This window comes from Cyprinodon tularosa, unplaced genomic scaffold (genome assembly GCF_016077235.1).
Source record: "Cyprinodon tularosa strain WSP-4 unplaced genomic scaffold, ASM1607723v1 ctg403, whole genome shotgun sequence".
NCBI classification, from domain to species: domain Eukaryota; kingdom Metazoa; phylum Chordata; class Actinopteri; order Cyprinodontiformes; family Cyprinodontidae; genus Cyprinodon; species Cyprinodon tularosa.
The window spans coordinates 397,194-414,482 of record NW_024039123.1 but is presented as its reverse complement, the minus strand read 5'-3'; the positions used below and the strand labels follow the sequence as shown (position 1 = coordinate 414,482).

Sequence of the window (17,289 nt, the reverse complement as noted above, 5' to 3'; positions counted from 1 at the left end):
GCTACTATTCAATGCCCTTGTAGGTTTGTTGGCACCGGGGTTGTTGTGTCACATCTCCATGCCGATACAGCGTTTCTAAAGATGGATGCGAGCAAGTCCATGCTGATGCAGCTTATCCACAAATGGATGTTGGAACGATGGCCTCTCTGAGGACACAGAGACATTTAGGGCATATGTTTCAGAGAAAGCTAGTAGTTGGTAGTGCCTTTACTAGTTATTGAAACATGGTAATAAAAGTCTTGTTTCATGAGGTCCTGTGCTGAAATAAATGAGCTAGGTGTATCAAATATGATATCTTGTTTTGTTGCTCCAAAAAGTATTTTTTATAAATGAGGTTTCACAGAGTGAAATGGTAAAGACAGAGCAGCAACTTGATAGGAACATAATCAAAACTATTAGATGATAATTAACTGAAGTTTGATTCAAAAAAATACTTTTTTGAAAGTGGGATAATGTTAGCTATACAGGGTTTTTTATAACGAGAATAATACTGTTAAGAAAACAGTGTTAGGGGTCAGACTCCGGGTGCTCTCGTCTGCCCTTCTCAGGTGGGTGCGACCATCCCTATGTCTGCTCTCCTTGTATCTCAGTGATCTGTGGTGCTTTTTGATATTTGTGGCTCACGTTGCCTCTATATCCATTCCGGACCCTGTAGAGCGAGTCTGGAGTCACCCACACCTGCTATTAAACATACATTCCTTCTGAAGAAGCTTTGTAAATCCTTTATACGCAGGCATGCCCATGCATACATACCACAGGAGTTTGGTTCCAGGTGTTCACGGTTATACACTAACACTAAATACTAAGTTGCAGCTAAAGATATATACCACTATGAATAATATTGTATAATCATCACAGGTTTTGCCGTTCACACGCATGCATATCTAAGGGAAACCTGCTTCTGTGAAGCTCTCTTTATGTTTCCCCTTAGTTCTTATCCCGTTTCTTTCTCACCTCCCTTACCGTCTCTGTGTCCCTTATACTGAAAGCGATATTACTCCCTAAATAGTTTTCAATAAAGTTTTATATACAAGTAACAAGCGGAACCGGAACAAGCAAAACTGTTGGCTTATCATTTGGCTCTGGGATATCGATTCCCAGAGCTATAACTCTTCAGCAATCATGCAAGCAGGGATAGTGAAGAGGAAAAATAAAATTTTTACAGAAATAAACCTCCAGCAGAACCAGGCTCAGTGTTAGCTACCTTCTTCCTAGGCCGACTGGGGTTCAAGGAGACAGAAAGAGACATACAACAGAAGCAGCTATTCAAAATGGCAATTGTTAACCTGCTCCACAGATAGCCCAGTCCAGGAAAGACATAGTCAGACAGAGAAGCTCCAAGCCAGTTCTTTAAAAGAAACAGAACTACACTTAAACAAATAAGGTCAACACCAACATCTATAAACAACCATGATATTTAACTCCAGGATTTAGTGGCATTTAAACAAGATTAGAACAGATGATGCTACTGTGATGAGAAAAAGCAGATAGAACATAATGTTATGGGTGAAACTACAGTAACAAACACTGTAGAATTGGAGAATTGGAGAATAGAGATGGAATGAAGCATATTGATGAAAGGGATCTCTATTTTCTCCAGTAGTCTAGATTTATTAAATACAGAAAATAGCTCAAGACAACTTAACCCACCTGTGTATATTCTTACTCATCTGGGTCATGGCCACCACAAAGCCTATGTACAACAAAATATTCCAACAATCCAGAAGAATGAGGGGTTGCTATTTTATTTGTATCTGAATTGGAATGTGTGCAAAAGTATAGACTTTAATGCTGCCTAAATACACCAGAGCTCTAACTACAGATTGCTATGGTGCGAGCTAACAGAATTGACAAGAACTGATGGATAGGTGTCGAAACGTCTTCAGGAAAAAAAAATGAGCAATCAAATTTAAGCCTGTTTTTAATGACAGCATCTATTATTGATGAGGTATGAGAAAGGTAGAGCCAAGAAAAAAAAATTTAACTACAAGCTTACTGAAAAAGGACTCTTTTAAGCCTATTCTTTAAAGGGAACAGTGTGTCTGCCTCACAGACTAAACTGGAAGTAGTTCTGACCTGACACCTAAAAGATCTGCCTCCCAATCCACTGTTAGAAATCCTAGGAATCACTAATAAATTGGCAGATACTCTGTAAGGAATATAAGAAACAATCAGATCGCTGAATAAGATAAGATTTAGTTATATGCATACATGAGGAGGATTTTAAATTAGATTCTGGTTTAAACAGGAAGCCAATGTCGGAAAGATAGGAGAAATATGATCTCTCTTTCTAAATTTCATCAGAACTCTTGCTTCAGGATGTTGGAACCATACATTTTATCTATAACTAAGCCCGTGCAATAACAATGAAAGAAACTTAAAAAAAAAAGAAAACTTTACCCATGATCAGAGTTCAGGAGAACAGAAAAGGGATAACGTAGTGATCCTCTTTGAGCCTTGCAAAAACAACGAGGGACAGACAGTGAAGTTTATTAATCTTCTCAAAAAAAATAAACTGCAGGAGGAGAAAAGACGGATATGGTAAAATAGTGATCCTCTTTGAGCCTAACGCAAATCAAAATAACGCGGGGCAGACAGAGCAGGTAAGCATGGAGTATCTCTCTCAACTCTTTATGAAAAAAAGAAATAACTAATAAACTTAATTTATCTCTCTCTGAGAATTGCCTCTTGCTGCTTCAATCAGCATATAAACCACCCCACAACATTTATTACTGTCTTTCTTTTCCTTAGACGTAGAACTCATTATGTTTTTAATATAGGCATATGAAAATTATCCATCTGTTCTTGTTTGAGATGCTGCACAGACTTGTTAAGTGGAGCTTTGCTTTATAGAATGCACCAGTGTTTTTTTTTTTTTTTTATAACTTTTCATTATCTGTTCAAGGCAAATGTGGGAAATTGTTTTAATTTGTGCGTAAAACCGAGACAGAAGTGAAAAAAAATCTGTGCAGATCTGCCAGTACTGCCTAGTTAAAGCCTCTCTATACACAGTCAGTGTGACATGAAAAAAAATCGGATTGGAGATTAAAAAGTCATTTGAATCTGGAATGCCCACAAGAGAGAGAGAAAGAGATCATTGGGGTTTTGGTAAAAATAGATTAACAGAGGTAATGAGAGGAAAGAGGATCAGAGCGGGAGCATGACAGTGGAATACAGATACAGGGCAGATTAACTCAGTTTGAGAGTGTTTTCCTTACAAAGAGTTCTTACCCATAATATTGTATCCCTCTGTGCAAAGCATGCATACATCCATACTCCTGCTGGGGCCCTCAACTCAGTATGCATTCTATTGCTTACATGGCATTATCTCTTTTCTTTGCACTTGCATGTTTTGCTCTTTTTCGATAAACTCATAATTTGCCTTACATCTACTCTGTCTATGAACATCCAAGTATACTGTATATAAAGATTCAATTTGTCAATTGTTATCTGTTACTATGCTAACTTACTGTACCTCACGGTATCAGTGTACAATGTACTGAAATGTTAACTGAATACTGTATGGAAGTAAAAGTGTGTATTCATCTACAAAGAATAAATAAGAGAGAGAGATATATTTCTACTAGAACAACAAAACAAAAATAGTGGTATACAAATGTGTAATGATCCCTGTCTTTTCCTGCCTGAGAGGCTGCTGTTTGCAGTCCCATGACATCTCTCCCTCCTCTCTCTGCTGCACTGGCAATCAGGTCTGATTGGCTGCACCTGGGAGGAGCAATGTATACTTCTTCTTTTCACAGTGGGTAACTGCCAGATTCTTGAAAGTCATTGGTGAGAGTACACCTTCCAGCAAGCATGGTTTTGACCGTTGTCCCTGTTGGCTACTTATGTTGGCTTCTGATCTCAGACCTCTTGCCTTTGCTTACAACCAAGTCTGTTTGTGTCTGGCATTGGGATTAGTCATTCAGTGATCTGACTCATCCAAATTGAGCCTCTGAGATCAATTATTAGAGCCAGCAGTACTTCCCGGCTTCTGAGAAGGCCTGCATCTTTCTTTCAGTGCACCCTTAACACCACTAAGTTGTTCTTCGCTACTAGCTCTTTTCTCTTACCCGCAATGATAGCAGATTAAATCAATTCCCCTTACTGCACTACATATTTAATTTTAAATAAATTCTTTAAATTCTTACTATTTGTGTAAGCTAAGCCATTCTATCTAAATTCTGTCGAGGCATTCCAGTAGAATTTGGCAAAACGCAAATCTTATTCTAATGCCAGTGAGGTGTTAAAAATTATATTTCCAGGTTAGAGACACATTTGGCATAGCTCAAACTGCTCCAATGAGTCACTTTCACTTTTGTCAGTCAGAATAGCTGCTTCTACCTCTGTTAACCCACCTATCTTACCTAAGGTCCTTAACGGAGAGCCTTGATTAATTCCTCTTGAGGTGGGATACACTGTGGTATACACTTTTAGCTGTAACCTTCCTCCTTTCCCTTGGGAACAAGAAACCTGTCCAATGTAGATTTCACAATATCATTGGTGTCCAGAAAAGCCAAGAATTGAGGCACTACTAAATGGCTGAAGTATACTAGGATTTGTTGTTCTTATGAGTTCACTAAAGAACTAATTTGGGCAATCAATCCAACTGTGACCAGTCAAGACACTTGGTCTTACAGCTGGCTACTCACGACCTGCCCATGTCTCTGTAGGAGTCGGAAGACTTGGCTACAAGCTTCAACTAAGATTAAGAAATACAATAAAGGGGAGGACTTCGGGAGGTTAAGAAGATAGTCTTTCCTGATTCTATGGTTTTGTTTTCCTTCAGCTACCCTCAGCAGGAGACTGGACATCAGGAGGAGCCCACGGAACTAAGAGGCAGCAAGCTGTCCATCAAGCAATGAGACCACAAAAGAAAATTAAAACTATGTTTTTTTTTATTGGAAGTAAGGGGTACAACAAGGCAACATGCACACTATACAGTATAACAATCTCAGGAGAAGGTAGGGGACTTCTCAAGATTTAGAGCAGAACTGATTCCTCCCCATAAATTGTAGAAGTCAGGCAACTATCCATATGGCTATCGAGTTATATTCATTGTCAATGTTTATTGAATCTGTAGCTGACACAGAGTTTGTGGATGAAAAGTTTTCTTTCATCCTTGAAATTTAACTTGTTCCTATTACTAGACCCCTGCATTTTAGTCCTTTATGGGCATTAACTGCACCACTCAGATACCTGCCTGGAGCCCAGGAATTAATGTACAGTACTTTGCCATCATATACTCCTTACAGCTTCCTAATGTGCTTGGTGCTACCTTGATAAAGAAACAAAAACCTCATATAGATCGACCCTCTAAAGAGGGTTTACTTTCTAAGGGTTTACATGATACTGTTATCAAGACACCACCCAAGGAGGGGGAGGAGGCTTACCCTTTCTTAATTTACATAGGTCTACCACAATCTCAGGAAGGTTTTCAATAAACCCAAGGCTATGTCCTTACCTCCTCACTAATCATTTGATTTTCCGATAGACCTGCTCATTTGAACTATGACGCCTAGGGGTTGCTTGTATTCTCTCTGACCAAGCCATGACAAATTCCTTAAACCTGAGATCATTAACCTATAATGTGCAAGGGCTTGGTTATTTTGTTTATGGGCAAAAAGGATGAATCCCTTCAGCCCTGTATTGACCTAAGCAACATCACTATAAAAATGTGTTATTCCCTTCCTCTCATGGACCATCCTTCAACTTCATCCAAAGAGCTAATTTATTCACCAAGCTGAATATCTGAAATACCTAAAGCCTGGTTTGTATCCAATAGGGGAATTGTTGAATATGGCCTTTAACAGACCCGCAGGTCACAATTACCCCTCTCCAATCAGCTTTTAGTGGCAGTGGGAACAGGTCACTGCCACTCAGCAAGCGACCCGCTCTCCTCTGCTCTGATTGCCATGCTGTGGGAACACCAGAACTGGGTCAACACTCTAATTTACCATTGAGCGCAATGTAAGGATGTCAACACGCTGAGCCAGCCATGTCTAATCTGACTAGCTAAAACAACTTTGTTTACATTCGATAGACATGTCGCAACAAAGGTAAGAGGTATTCGGAAAGATAAAGAGAAAAACAATAAAGCACACTTACTACCCCCTGGCTTCTTTACTGTTACTCTCCATTGTATACTTTCCCTATTTCTGTTGCACTGATGACATCACCAATGCTAACCTGTGATGGTGTCACCAGACAAGCAGTGGTGGGGAGGAAAGATGCATAACAGCTCACCAGCTAGTGGTTAGATCCAGCTTTTTTTTGCTAGTGGGAAGGGAGGCTAATGATGATTGTTAGCGGGTCATCCCATATTTGAAAAACACGTGTTAACTCTTTATTTTCAGTGGGACAGAGGCTTGAGTATCTAGTGCATCCCCTACTGTCTTCTAGGGCCTTGTCAATGACATTCTTGCCCAAACTTTATGTCTTTGTTTATCTAGAGGACATTGTGATTTTCTCTAAGGAACTAATTTGTCAGGTACATGCTTTTCTGCCTGCTACAAATTTGCCTATTAATTTAGATGGAGAAGTGCAAGTTCCATTCAAGACACTGAAGCTCATGTTTCTAGAGATGTTTACACCACTCCACTCTGTGCACCCCTAATCCTCCCTGACAATTAATTGTGAAGGTGAATGCTTCCAACACCTGGATAATGCCATTCTGAGTCAAAAGGCTGCTGATAATAAGGTTCACCTGTGTTCCGATTTATCGTGGTCCCTGTCTGATGCTGAGAATAGCTATATAGATGGTGAACAAAAAATATCAATGGTTAAACGGACTCTGGAAGAATGGAGACACTGATTGAGGGGAATGGCGGCCTAGTGGTTAGGGCATTGCGCTTGGAATCCAGAGTTCCCACCCCACTCTCACTGACTGCCACTCTGGGTCCCTGAGCAAAGACCCTTATCCCTACACTGCTCCCCAGGCTCTGTGCAATGAAAGCCCACTGCTCCCGAAGGGGATGGATTTAATACAGAGAGTTTATTTTGTGGCTCTGTACTTGTGACAGTATAATGACAATATAAGCAGAAAAAAAAGATTGGAAGGATTAAGGAACAATTCGTGGTGTGGACGGACCACAAGAACTTGTGTAGCTGAAGTTGGCCAAACTCAATTCCTAAAAAAGTATTGTAATATGTGGCTACATGTCGTTCCTGCAACTTATCCAAGCCACCCAAAAGACCACTGGCTTGCTCTTGTCATTCCTCATTTGTTCTTTGCCCTGGTCAAACATCTCCATAGATTTCATCACTAGTTTCCCTTTGTCTAATGATCACATTGTGACCCTGGCTATCATCAACCACTTCTCCAAGATGGTCCACCTGGTTCATCTCATCAATCTCCCATCAGTCCTAGAGTTGGGAAGCTTCCTGACAAAGGTAGTTTTTTTGCCTACGCTGTTTGCTGTTGGACATAATTTCCAACAGAGCCCCACCTTTCCCCATTTCAAAGTTTATCAGTTGCCATCAGCTCAAATCTACATACTGTAGCAACATGAACATCCATCCCACCTTCAATGTCTCCAAGACTAACCTTCTTTGCTGCTCTGATCCTCAATTGGAGCTCTAGCTGGACTCTACGACTTTTTCTTATTCAGGAGGACTTTCAGTTTAGGAGTCACCCAGGAGTGGTTGTTTGGGAAGCTCCGTAGCCATTGTGTGGGCACCGGGCTCTCCACACAGAAGATCAAGTAGTCAATAATACATTCAGTCTGGTTGTTGAAGTCATGACCATGAAAGCTTAGAACATGCTCCAGTCTGTGGTTCTGAGGTGTCTGTCTGTTCATCAAACAATGCTTTAATCATAAAGGGTAAAATAAAAAAGCCATTTTAAATATAATTATCAGTAAAAACTTACACATTGTCTCTTTAAGTTAATACAGCTGAGTAGGCATTGACAAAATCCTTAAGCCTGGGTAAAGACTGCGATAAACTGACCAAGATCCATCTTGGACAAATCAATGTTTTCTCCTAATGTTTATTAGCTTGACAAAAAAATCTAAAAATAATTAATGCAATCTAATTTTAATATGTCAACTGTAACCTGAATTAAAATGTTCTTGAAGAAAATGTCAATTGCTTCTTTATTTATTTAGTTGGGACAGTGCATGTTAACAAACACACATGAATGTAAGCAAGCCGGATTATAACCATTTGCTAATTTCCATCCCTTGTTCCATTCTCAGTTTTTACCATAAATTACTTATCCAAATGTCTAAAGAACATACACAATACTGCAGAAAAATGTGATTGTTGACATATTATATCATTATGTTTTTTTTTTATTTCGATTACCTTATGATTATCCTTTTTTCATCCCTTTGCCCCTCTCTTAGCTAGATATATGTTAGGAACTGATGTGAAGATAAAGCAGATCTATCATTCTGTCAAAAAGCAGAGAAGGGAGGTAGAGTGTGGAATGTCCTGGCACAGAAGGCAGGGAAGGGCTTTTCAGTGCAATGCTTCTCTACACATTCCCCACTGCGTCTGCTCCTGCCCTCTCTGATTCGGCATGCCTGCCTGTTTTGATGGACCAGGAAACTCCCAAGTAACCACACTAATTCATTCCTATCGTACCTGTACCGGCCGACCCATATCATTGGATAACAAGCCAAACAGCCAAAAATGACAAGCCCAGGATTAACAAGAAATGTAGCTGCAGGGATAAACCAACGTAAACAGCAGTGTAACCTAGACGACTTAGTGTCATCTTTGATTTCCAGTTACCCAAAAATAACACCTATATGCCAATCAGATTGAAGATACATTACTGTAATGTGGGAGTAAAGATCCTTGAAGAATGAACTTGTAGATATTAGGGATGTCATAAGCCGATATTGAATATTGGTCTGTTAAATAAAAAAACAGATATTTGATGAAATTTCCAATATAGGCTTCCTATAAAAAAAAAGGCTTCTGTCTAAAGTGCATGTAACTGTTGGTCAATAATAAATGGATCAGTTGTGCCCATACCTATTGTTTCTGACTATTGGTTTTTGAGTAATATTATGTATTATTTGTGTTTATATTGTATCCAGTCAATATATCTGTGTTTTAAAATATGTAACATCGGTATCATACTGGACGTGAAAAAGTTGTAGGTCACTAAGTCTAACCAATGCTTTGACTCTAGTGATTTAAGAGTAAAAAAACCCTACCCTAACACCTTTTAACATAAAATCGAAAATATTTGTATTATTTGAAACACATCTGTAGAAGACTTTAATCTTACAACAGGATAGCCTTATAAATACAAGGAGAGTTACAGCAGAGTGGTTTACATTTAGTTTTATGAGTATTTTAAAAATATCTGACAACATTTAAAATAATCCAGATTCAGAATTTGTGAGAAGACCTGCATATTTGGATCAAGCTTTTCCATACCTACAGTCATAGCAATGAAAACATTTTACAAGTAAGTTGGAGAAGGACAGTATGCAGCAAGCTGGAAAAAAATCATTACTAAAGAGGTAGATTGGAATCATGTCATATTGGAGGCACCAAATCCCCATAGCATATACCTATTTTGCCAATAATACTTCTTAATAGGTCCCAATTAATAAAAAATGTTATTATAAATCAGTGTCTCTACTGTAAAATCCAGTGATGGGCAGCAGCGCCGCTACATGTAGCGAAGCTATTAGTTTAACTACATTTTCAAGTAGCTTGACCGTAGCGTCGCTGCTTTATTTATCAAGTAACTTTCCTGTAGCGACGTTATTGTTTTGATCAAGTAGCGACGTAGCGTCCACAAACGCTAAAAAATCCAGGGCATAACTAAGAAATGAAACCAGGTTTTCTATTTCTAAACAACAATCAGCCACAAAACTACTGTAAATAGCAGTTTCAGCTGACGCTTTATAAGTGGCGTAGTAGCACAGGCACACTCAGTAGGGTTAAACAAGCGCACCCTTTCCGAGGCTGTCGTTCTATTGGCTGGAAAGGTTGCTAGGCAACGATCCAACTGCAGTCTGAGAGAGCAAAACAAATCCGCAAGCAGAGCCTATGGCAGGGGTGGGCAAACTTTTTGACTTGCGGGCCAGAATGGGTTCTAAAATTTGACAGAAGGGCCGGGCCAGGAGCATTTGGACAAGCAATGTCATTAATTAAACCTGGGGATGGAAATGGATGTTACAAAGTTGAGATGATTATATGAGCTGTTTTTACCGAAAAATGATCAGGAGCGCCTTAAGAATGGTCAGATCTGCCTCTCTGGCTGCAATGCGCGCTCCCGACACAGGGGGAACAGATTTTCACGGGGAAACAGAATTTCGCACAAGACCTCTTCACACCGATGTCGAGCGGTTGAAGTTCCTTTGTCAGACCTCCCGGGATAACGGCGAGCACAGCGTTCATTCAGTCACAGATTAACAGCGATGGTGATGCGTGGAAAAAACCACCTGGTCTCCTCATACACCTGCCTCGCTGTCAGCTCCCAGATCAGCTTCTCTGATTGGTTGATGCGGCGCTTCCAGCAGCAAAACTTCAATTTTTCCATCTCGAGCAGCAGCAGCGCGTTGGCGGCGCGCTCCCAAAGCGCACCGATGTCGAGCGGTTGAATAACAGCGAGCACAGCGTTAATTTGTTTCACCATGTTTTTCACATCAGCTGTGAGATGGGCACGCATGGAGTCACAGATTACCAGAGATGGTGATGAGTGGGAAAAAAACACCTGGTCTCCTTACATTCACCTCCCTCAGCCACGCTTTCATCATCTCCTCAATGAGGAGATGAGGAGTTCTGCATGGTGCATGGTGGTCTCAAAAGTCGCAGTTACAACACACATAGGGCGCACCGCACATTTTGAGAAAAAAAAAAAAAAAAAAAGACGTTTATGTGCGCCTTACAGTCGTGAAAATAGGGTAATTTGGACAAGTTCGGCGGGCCGGATTAAAAAGCCTAACGGGCCGTATACGGCCCGGGGGCCGTAGTATGCCCATGTCTGGCCTATGGGTTTGCGAGCGTAACTGAGGCCCGTGCAGAGCGCGGTTTGTGCGCGAAGAGATGGAGGCAAGCGAGAGGAGAAAATATCTGTGATAATATAGAAAATATCTGTTTAAATCTGAGAGAAGAAACAAAGATTTTTGAGAGAAGAGAAAATATTTGAGAGAGAGCGCATGTTTTGAGTGTGAGCATTATAAGTTTTGAGTGCAAGAAGATGAAATTCTTTTCTCTAATTGAAGTTATGTGCTCTTGCATTATGGCAGGATAATTCTCCCATATCTATGTGCCACTAAGATACTCTAATTAGAGAGCAGTAATGAAACTTCGATATTGTATTTTCATGGCCTAGTTTACCTGACAGGATGTTTACATAAATCTGTTTTTAGGCTGTGCACAGAAATAAATAAATGCTCAATAAATAAATAAATAAGCATTCAATTAATTGCCTCCAAAAATACAATGAATAAATATTTAGGTAGAAATTAAATTATATGGTGAGTCATATATATGTATCTCTTAATTAGCTTCTTTATTTTTTCACCTTCTTTTGTAAACAGTTTTGTTTGTTACTTGAATCAACTGTTTAATTGAGGTCTTTTGTAGGGTTTTGTTTTCCCTAGAGATGTCCATTGAATGCAAACTCATAGCCATGTCTCCATGTGTAGAACACTACACAGTACCTTTAATTTGGTTCTAATAACAGCAGATTGTTTACTAGTTTGTCTACTAGTAATTACTTTAGTTTTTATTTTAATATGCTGATCATAAAGCAATGTTTACACTGTGTTATGCCATTGGTTGATCTTTAATAAATATTTTAACCAGTGTATCAGACTCATTTTGAATTGACATTAGGTTGGTACAACGTTAAGTAGCTTCTGATGTAGTTAAGCTACTTTTAACACATTAGTGTAACTTAGCTTGCTATAATTCTTTAGGTGGTAGCTTTTGTGTAGTGAAGCTTAATTTATTGTTGAGTAACTGATAGCTTAGCTCACTACAATGGACAAGTAGCTTGCCCAACACTGGTAAAATCTCTAATACACCATCTGCCAGTACACGGCTGAAAAACAATTTATCAGCTTATAAACCCATTTGATATGAGCCTTACATTGGCATATACAGCCATATAAATTAAAGTTGTATAACACTCACTCTCAGTATAAATCATCATGAACTCCACAATTTACAGTCTATAAAATGCATAAATATTCCAATTAGATGTACATTTTCCACATTTTATTGAATTTCTTGTCAAATTCCTTAAAGTAAAATCTGCTTCTTTTCTCCTTAACTTCTCAGCTCAGTCCAACCCTGTTTTCCTCAGCTATCTTCATTTCCAATGCTGTTGGATTTTTTTCTTCTTCCCTTGACTATGAGAGGAGCTGCATGGTAGGAGTGTGTTGTCTTAGTGCCAGGGCAAAAAATAGAAAGCAAATTACAGAGCCTTCTGAAAAGACCCCACCATGCAGCATGACCTCAAAATAACACCAACAGACATATACTCACATAGAAATGTGAAGTATACATTATGCTGTTCTACTTCTAGTTTAACTCATTGATGTGATGGCCACATAGAAACCTTTACAATGTGCCAGCCAACAGCCCTAGACTTTGTTTGAATTTATGTGCCTCTTCAGGAAATTCTTATGCTGATTCACAGATGTTAGCACGATTACAGCCTCATCTCATCTTACTATGAAACACAAGCACACATCTAAAAGTAGTTGCTGCTATATTTTAGTTCCTTTGAAAGGGTTCAACTTCCTCATTGCTATTTCCCTCAGCTCATCAACTATTTTTAAATGAAAAAAAATGTTCTGAGTCACAATGGGAATTGCTATACACCAATGCAACACCACATGAGTGTCTATATTTTGTCAGATTACAAACAGAAATAAGCGTTTTTCATTAGAGCTATTTTTCTTTTAAAAAACGTACACAAAAGGTAATGCATATTTGTGAAATGAAAGAAAGAGGGTATAATTTTTTCAAAATGTTTTAACAAAGAAAAATGTGAAAAGTGTTCTGGACATTTATGTTCAGTGCCCTTTTCTTTCATAAACCCCCTGCCCCTCAAAAGGCTTTTTGTGGTGAGGATTTTTAGAAAATGGCAACAAACTAGGCAAAAATGACAACAGCTGGATCCATATATAGTGTGAGAAAACATGTATAAAAGTTGACTTTCCAGGAGGACAGCGACAATAGAAATACAGCTGCAAATGCAATGGAATAGGTTACATTAAAACATATTCATATTTTAGAATATTCCTCACAATGTCTGAAATAACAATTGAGAAAGATTTGAAGACTGCCATTGCTAATGCCTTATAAGGTGACTCTACAAGGCAATAATTTCAGGGAGTTGAGGCGCATCTTTTCAGATTGATTATTTTTAAACACTTTTACATTTTTTCTTTCTTCTTTAACGCTAAGTTCTCTGTACCAGTCTATCCTATAAAATAGAAACAGAATACATAGAAGATTTTGATCATGATATGAATTGTGAAAAAGATTAATTGGTATCAGCACTCTAAGGCTTTATATCTAGGCTTCTGAAAATGTAGATTTACTATACAAGAAGCAAAAACAGACACCCAGGGGGAGTGATGAATGAATGTCACAAGTGTTTGTCACACTCACCTTGAGTGAGTCAAAACAAGCAATGACTCTGCCGTTTTCCACTTGACAGCTCTTGGCAGGGTGGGCGAACTTGCATTCATTGTCCGGTCGCGAACATGTTCCTCTCTGGAATTCTCGACAAACCTCCAGTGTCAGCCACTTTGTGTCCCGGATCGGCGTCACATTCACTGCCATTTCAAACTAGGCAAGAGGGGTCTTTTTGGGAGATCAGCTATCAAGCAAAAAGAACTGTATGTAGGGCTGTACGTTCCTAATAAAACTGGGACAAATAATGAGAAAGGATAGGTTGAGGACATGGGAAACAAAGCCCGGTTTTCAGGGCTGTTCTTCAAGGTTGTGATCTGAAAGATGTCTGTTAGGCCTTGGGCTCTACTAACATCTGCAGTCCATCCCAGGAGTATGTTTGTGGGTTAAACAGGAGTCATTCAGAGCCTGCCAACCAGGATCTATGCTGCTGACCAGAGAGCTTTGTCTTGTAACCTCTTTTTTAACGCACACACACAGAATACCAGTTCTCTCAATTTACTCGCTTGTCAGTTGAACCGTCAGATGAGATGAACAGCCAAACACATTATCGATCAAGCTTGGCCCATGATGAAAGAACGCAGGGCCAGCAGAAGGAAGAAAGCTGCAGGAGAGAAAGGCTGGCATGGAGGACAGCAGTGAAAAAAAATTGTTCAGTTCTCAGAAGCCGATTAAAGCTGGTTGTCTTCAATATCTGTCTGCTGAGGAAGGGGAAGTGTCTGGCCTCCACAGAGGAAGCTTGAGAAGCACACAGACGGACGGCCTTAGCGGATGGGGCTGGCAGTCGTGGCAGTCATGGCAGACCTGGTGCTCTTGGTGCGACCCGGCAGACCCAACAAACTTGGGCAGGCACAGGCGGCTTCAGACGAGCCAAACACACATGCGGGTCAGCACATGAAGGCACTTCTCTCTGTGGAGAAGCACAGAGGACAATCAGGACTTTGCACATACAAAACAAATTCATGCATTAAATTGTAGACATGTTTTCAATATATTCTCTCTTATATTTTCCCACAGGGGGGAGGAAGGAAATCATATTTTTAATTCTGATTCATAATTAAACTACGTTAGAATAATGCATAATGCACTTAAAACATTTCTATATGCAAGAGGAATTATGGGTTTCACTTCTAAGAATTAAAATCCAAATTTAAAAACCCTGGTTATAGTATGGTGATAATTAATAATGTTATCCTACATCTCAATACCACACTGAGAGTAACTGACCATGAAATGTTTTGATTAGTAAATGATAAGTAAGCTTATCCCTGTTGAGACTGCAAATGGCCAGTAAGGTAGCCAGATGATTCCAGCATCACTGCTGGCTACAGGCCAAATGGGATAAAGAGGTAATGACTGCATGAGGTCATCATGAAGGACAGAGGGAGACAGCCACAGACTAGTGTCTGTATATAGGCTACCCAAAATATACCCATCCAATCAAATATATGATCAACATGTGCATTTTGTAATTGAAAAGAAGAAAATTCAAAACAAAAAAAAGCATCTTTTTCTTTGATTATTTCTTCAAACTAAATATTTGGTTGATACTAGAGTGCTTCCAATGGCATTGGAACAGGGTATTGAAAGCACTAAGATGTTGAAATTTTGTAGCAGATAAAGGGTTTTATCTCCAAGACGGTTAATGACAGCAGCATTCTTTGAAATAGGCCATACTGCTTATATCCGAGGGAGTCATGGTTCTGGTGGCAGCACAAGCAATAACTTTAAAAAACTGTTATATCTCATGTTATATGTCCTCTGATGCACATTCACTCAAAGTGGAATGAGCTAACTCTGTATTGAATAGTACAATCACAAAGAAAATGGTTTTGTTGGGAAGTAAAACAAGGGATTAAACCAATAAGTCAACACAATCACATAATATTTTTTGTGTGTATTATTTACATTTTAAGATTAAATATTTGACATGCAATCTATAATAAATGTACCCTGCTTTTCGAACAATAACTGCTATAGTACAACAGCTGCTGTTAATTTATCAGTGAAAATTGATCAGAGTAAAAGTAAAAGGCTGATTTGTGTAACTTTTTTATTTTTAATCATCAAAATGTCTATATGCGTTTTTGTAGGAGTAGTTTTATTTCAGTTATCGTGTAAATGAATAAAAGTAATCTTTGAAATTGAATCAGAAATGTGTATATTATAATTACACTAATTAACTTTGCATTATACTGTGAGACCACTGGGTAAGCAAAAGAGAACAATAATTCTTGAGCAGATCTTTTAGCAACTGATACCTTGCACTTCTGATTGTTCCCCTTTTATGTGAAGTTAAAAATATAATGAGATAAAATAAGAACAGCAATCCTTTTAACTAATCAAAACTGTAATAGCCTAATTTCAAACAGTATTCTGTTCTGTGTTTGGAAAAGCCTGTATTAAATTGGTGGCAGACACAAACATTCAACAGATGCAAAACACCAGATGAATAGTGATGAGATGAACAGGAGAAAGCTGTTTAGGGAACCAAATGCTGTGTTTTGCATGTTCAGGTTAAAGTGATGCACAACAAAATGGAACGGAAAATTCTGCCAACAGTCCAACTCTCTATAAAGGTTAAAAAGATTTAAGCATGGCATCTTTTGGGCAGCTATACTAACAAAATACATTAAACATGCTCTTCCAGTATAGAGAAGAAAATTATGACAGTGATCTAAGAATTGAATAATGGGTTTTATTTCAGACTTTCATGAATGTAGATCATGCATCTAACCTTTCACTCTGTGCACCTGACTTCCAGTACCAGACAGAGTCCTGTCATCTGCAGATATACTCAGATGACTGTGCAGTCATTGGGTGCATCAAATATGGACAAGAAGCTGAGTACATAGATTGGCATTGTGTGTGGAAACCATCATGAATGTCAACAAAACAAAGGAGATGACAGTAGATTTTAGAAGAAACACAAAGAATTTGAATCCTATCAACATCATGGAAAATAACTGGAGTTGGTGGAGGAGCATAAATAATTAGGTGTTCACATGGACAACAATCTTGACTGAAGATGCAACTGCGAAGCCATCTACTGTACAAGAAGGGATAGAGCAGACTTTACAGTAGTTCCTAAGGAAGCTTAGGCCCTTCAGGATTTGCATCAAGGTGCTACATATCTTCTACAAGTCTGCTCTGGAAAGTGTGATCTCTTCATCCATAATCTGCTTAGGTAACAGCATCAGAGCAAATGACGTTTAAAAAGCTGTGTCTGTTCTATGAACTCATCTAGAATATGATTTCACAAAAAATATTTTTCATAAAGTGAAGAATATTATTGACAAGAGTAAGCATCCTCTTCAGAAGGATGTTTTTAAACAGTATCTTCAGTTAGAGGCTTCTCTAGATCCAGTTGAGACAGACCATTGCAGAAGGTCCTTCCTGCCTACAGCTATCAACATCTACAACACATGTTAAAAAACAGCTAGATTTAGACAAAGTTAATTGTCATTTTGTACACACAGAGTGTATACCGAATAAAATTTCGTTTTGTATAGCTCTCATGACATTTCAATATCTTAGAACGGCATATTATGTGGAATTGTCGAGAGACGTATCTGGTTTCTGCCACGAGGCGACGCTGTGAGCCAATTATCACTACCTACCCGAACATTTAATTTCCCTTATGGTTTAATAAAGTGTTTTTGAATT

General features: G+C 38.9%; 1 protein-coding gene across 6 annotated transcripts in view; it reads right to left on the bottom strand.

Annotated features, from left to right (window-relative positions):
• LOC119791878 (muscleblind-like protein 1) overlaps positions 1 to 14,366 on the bottom strand; it is a 62,462-nt gene extending 48,096 nt beyond the window's left edge. For all 6 annotated transcript variants that reach the window (XM_038298233.1, XM_038298234.1, XM_038298235.1 and 3 more), the window contains exon 1: positions 13,600 to 14,366. In XM_038298233.1, coding sequence (XP_038154161.1) covers positions 13,600 to 13,773 — 174 coding nt within the window. In that variant the 5' untranslated portion in view covers positions 13,774 to 14,366. The remainder of the gene's footprint in view (positions 1 to 13,599) is intronic.
• Between the last annotated feature and the right edge of the window lie 2,923 nt (positions 14,367 to 17,289).